Source organism: Lactuca sativa, chromosome 8, assembly GCF_002870075.4.
Source record: "Lactuca sativa cultivar Salinas chromosome 8, Lsat_Salinas_v11, whole genome shotgun sequence".
NCBI lineage: Eukaryota > Viridiplantae > Streptophyta > Magnoliopsida > Asterales > Asteraceae > Lactuca > Lactuca sativa.
In genome coordinates this window covers 110,568,266-110,572,579 of record NC_056630.2, presented here as the reverse complement: position 1 = coordinate 110,572,579, position 4,314 = coordinate 110,568,266, and the positions used below count along the sequence as shown (strand labels likewise).

Here is a 4,314-nt window from a genome sequence, read left to right as displayed (position 1 = left end):
ATCGATTTCTCCAACATCTCTCTTCACCGGTATGTCATGAAGTACATTTATTTCCATGTGTAAGCTTGTGAGATGCAAGGGCCACCACCATTGCTTCCATTCTCCACTCTCTCCTCACCACCATGGACTCCGGCGAGGATACTTTGCTAGCTGAGCAACCTAATGATTCCAACGACCACCACCATGTCACACCCATTGCTCAACATCCAACCTTGTTGAGTCTCCTCTTTTCCCTTCATCAAAATCTACCCATCATGAACATCAACCTTATCACCATCACACCCACCACCAACAAAAATTGAAGGGAAAAAGAGTGGTTATTGAATTTTTTGTTGCAGTCGTAGGGAGAGTAAGAGTGTTGCGATTGATTTTTTGAGAGAAGATACCAGAAGTGTGTGTTGGGTCGTGGGTTTGAGTTGAGAGATGTAAATTATTTCTATAATTATTAAGTTATTAGTAGTAATGGTGACATGTCAATTTACATCGACAATTACAAGTCCAAGCCTCTTATTAATGAGTAACCTTCCACTTTATTCCCTTAACAAAAAAAACATTAGGGACGTTTTATAACAAATATAAAAAGTCTGTTGGGGGTAATATGGCATTTTCCCAATTGTATATGTCAAAATCATATGTTGAATGAAATATATAACAAAATTAGATACATTTGAATACACAAAAACTGAAAAACACATGTAACGCTTGGTTTCTAAATCGGATCGATTTTGGGTTTCGAGGGGTCAAAGTCATGGTTTTTGGGTAAAACTATGGCTCACAACGTGACCATAGAGAGGTCACGATGTGAGTAGTGATCAAAAAAAGTCTAGATTTAAACTGTGCTCACGATGTGAGCAATAAGAGCTCACGACGTGAGATACGATGTAGCCCAAGCGGCCAAGCCCATGATCTTTTAGGGTTTCCTTCGTATTTAAATCCCATAAACTTCATTTTAGGGTTCCAAACTAACCTCCTTTGTCCGTAAGCTCAGTAAAACCCTAACCCTAGCCTCTAATCATGAATCTTGAACTTTTGGTGGAGTTTTGGTGGCTTGGAGAGGAAGAGATCACTATGGAATCATAGTTTCAGCTTTGAAGTTTCATTTGAAATCCTTAGCTACACTTCTGGACCAATGTGAGTAATCAAGATCCAAGCTTTATGTTTCCTATTTTCTATATCTAAGGTTTTATGCATATTTATCCAAGATCATGAGAGTTAGAGAGTTAGGACTCCATAAAGTTGGCAACTTTATGGGTCCTTAGGGTCCTTTGATGCTTATATGTCTTGGATTTGAAGTTTGAAGTATGTTTGAGACCACTCTTGAGAAATTACTTCCTTTCCTTCATGAATGACCTAGTTTGAGCTCAAGTCTTGTATTGGACATGCAAGACCTTAAAGCATTAATTTTTATGATCCTAGGAGTGTTAGGAAGCCTACTGGAAAAGATGGACTAATGGCTTAATGGATTAAGAAGTTTTTGGATTGAATTAGCACTCAAACGAATCTCATGATGTGAGGAAGTTGCATGTCACCTCGTGACGAGTGTAAGAACCGACTATTTTGTCCTGTAGTAGCTCACGACGTGAGCCATAGATGGTGACATTATGAGGGTCTGCCGATTGTTGACTTTGGATCAAACTTGAAGATTTTGGGCTATTGATTGAGATTATATCTAGTTCTAGTATTAGTGGATTCGCGGGAACAAGCAATACTGAAAAATAGATTGTATTGTAGTGTTTCAGAGTTCTTCGATTCAGGTGAGTTTTCCTCACTATACTTATGGCTCGAAGGCACCAAGACCAATCCACTTGGTTATGTATCCTGGTATATAGGATGTTGTTATGCTGTAGTGATATGTATCGTGGTATATAGGATGTTTCTATGCTATAGTGATATGTTAGATATGTATCCTGGTATATAAGATGTTGTTATGATGTAGTAATTTGTTAGATTTGTATCCTGGTAAATAGGATGTTGCTATGTTGTAATGATTTGGTAGATCTATATCCTGTTATATAGGATGTTGCTATGTTGTAGTGATATGTTAGATATGTATCCTGGTATATAGGATGTGACTATACGGTGTTGATTTGTAGATCTGTATGGCTACATGTGCTTGCCAGGTATTGATTGTTATGATATATGTTTATGTGATATGGTTGATTAGTTTGAGGTAGTCCTAGCCTTCATGCAAGATACCCAAGGTGGTCCATTCAGGCCGAAGGCAAAAGGCGGTCCAGATAGGTTGTAAGTCCGGTGTGACGGTCTAGTCATGTTGAAGGCTCTAAGAGCGGTCCAACTAGTTTGTAGGCCCAACACGGTGGTACAGTCAGGCTGAAGGCTCATATATGCATGCGGTTATTTGTATGGTTGTGTGGTGGCACTTGGGGGGGGGGGACTCACTAAGCTTCGTGCTTACGGTTTTAGTTTATTGTTTTAGGTACTTCAGATGATCGTTACAAGGCAAAGGTGTGATCGTGCACATCCTTTTGGTTTTTATGATATTAGTTTTTTGGGACACTCTAATTATTGAAATACACTTTTGAAACAATGGTTTTGTAAACATTTATGGTTTTGGGTTGTTTTTCAAAAGTTAAAATTTATTGTAATTTTTGGGATGTTATAACACACAATGGTCTCACTTTGTAAATAATTACTGAAAATTTATGTGTATATATATATATATATGTGCATATATATGTATATATATATATATATATATATATATATATATATTTATGTGTGTATATATATATATATATATATATATATATATATATATAGTAATAATCATATGTGCATGTGTTAAATAATAAATCATTAATAATCACCGAGTTGGCCAAGTTTTACAACACTGCTCACTTTAGTAAGGGACCGATCGGGGAGTACTCAGATTCTGTAACTTTTACCTATAAAGGGCCAAGTAGGGAGTAGTTGGTCGAGTAATTGGCCAACTCGACGATTTTTACAACACTAGGTTCAACCATTAAATGCATTTGATTTGTTAAATTTTAGTCCCTAAATCGGTCAAAAGCATTGGAATCATTTAGGTAAAAAACAAGTTCGAACCATTTAGAATTAAGAAATTACAACCAATACCCTTCTCTCTATAAATAACAATTTTCCTCAACTTCTCTCTACAAACCCTAGAAACACCAACTCTACTTAGACCTCGAAAAGATAACAGTGCGTGATGTCGATTTTGGAGGATTTACGTACAAAGAGTTTCTTTTGTGGCTTAGGAATTTAACCAATGGGAGTTGTGATAATGTGTACTACTTTAATAGAAAGGAAACCTTGGGTGAGGGTATTATAAGAATAGACAGCGATGTTGATTCTTAGGAGTTTGTTGAAGCTACTTATACTCCTGAAGCTGAGTTGGATGTCTACATTGACCACCAAAATGATCCAATCCTTGATTGGGCTGAAAATGAGGTGTTATCAGATGGTAATTGGTATGATTTGGATGACAACGAAGAAGAGGATGACAATGAAGAAGAGGATCACAAGGAAGAAGAGGATGACAGTGATGAAGATGATAACTTGGATGATATTATGGCATATGAGCAAGAAGTTGATGAAGAAGTCCATACCTTTAACAAAACTGTTGGTGACGATTTTTTAAACAAACTTTCAGGTAAGCTTAGTGATGATAATCAACCTAATGATGGAAAAGATGATGAGGTTGTATTCCCTGTCCATGATGAGAATCAAGAATGGGATCAGATGGTGCCAATTCTAGGTATGAAGTTTTCAAAACCAATGCAATTGAAGCTATGTCTAACCAATTATGCAGTGAAGAATGGGTATGATTTGTGGTATGAAAAAAGTGATCATAACAGGTTACTGGCGAAGTGTTGTAAAGGTAAGAAGAACAAGAAGAATAAAGGTTGCCCCTTTAGGTTGTGGGCAACCTGGATGAGCAATGAAAGGTCATTCCAGATTAACTCTTTAATTGATAACCACAATTGCTCAAGAGTCTTCAAATTTGGGTCCATTGTTACCTATAAATGGATAGGGAATCATTTCATGAATGAGATACTATAGAAACCAAAGATGAGTGTGAGGAAATTAAAGGCTAAAGTTAGCAAGACATTTAATTTGATTGCAAGTGTGGGATAGTGCAAAAATGCAAGGAGGTATGCATTTAAGGAGATAGAGGGTACTTTAAACGAACACTCTGCTAAAACTTGGAGCTATGGAGAATAGCTAAAAAGGACTAACCCTGGATCAACAGTGAAGATGGATGTAGATGCCATGCCTGATGGAGCCACTTACTTCTTAAAGTTCTATGTATGTTTAAAGGGTGTGAAGGAT

The 4,314-nt window shown here is 36.9% G+C and overlaps 1 protein-coding gene across 1 annotated transcript; it reads left to right on the top strand.

The window, feature by feature from the left end:
* The first annotated feature begins 3,250 nt into the window (after positions 1–3,250).
* On the top strand, positions 3,251–3,919 carry LOC111893186 (nuclear polyadenylated RNA-binding protein 3-like). The gene is made up of 3 exons (XM_023889255.1): positions 3,251–3,298; positions 3,340–3,739; positions 3,840–3,919. Exons 1-3 carry the CDS (start codon positions 3,251–3,253, stop codon positions 3,917–3,919), a joined length of 528 nt encoding a protein of 175 aa, XP_023745023.1.
* The last annotated feature ends 395 nt before the right edge of the window (positions 3,920–4,314 follow it).

Coding starts and splice junctions, on each gene's coding strand:
- LOC111893186 (XM_023889255.1), top strand. CDS start 3,251: ATGGGAGTTGTGATAATGTGTACTACTTTAATAGAAAGGAAACCTTGG. Junction 3,299..3,339: donor TAATAGAAAGGAAACCTTGG/GTGAGGGTATTA, acceptor GTTGATTCTTAG/GAGTTTGTTGAAGCTACTTA. Junction 3,740..3,839: donor TCAGATGGTGCCAATTCTAG/GTATGAAGTTTT, acceptor TGATCATAACAG/GTTACTGGCGAAGTGTTGTA.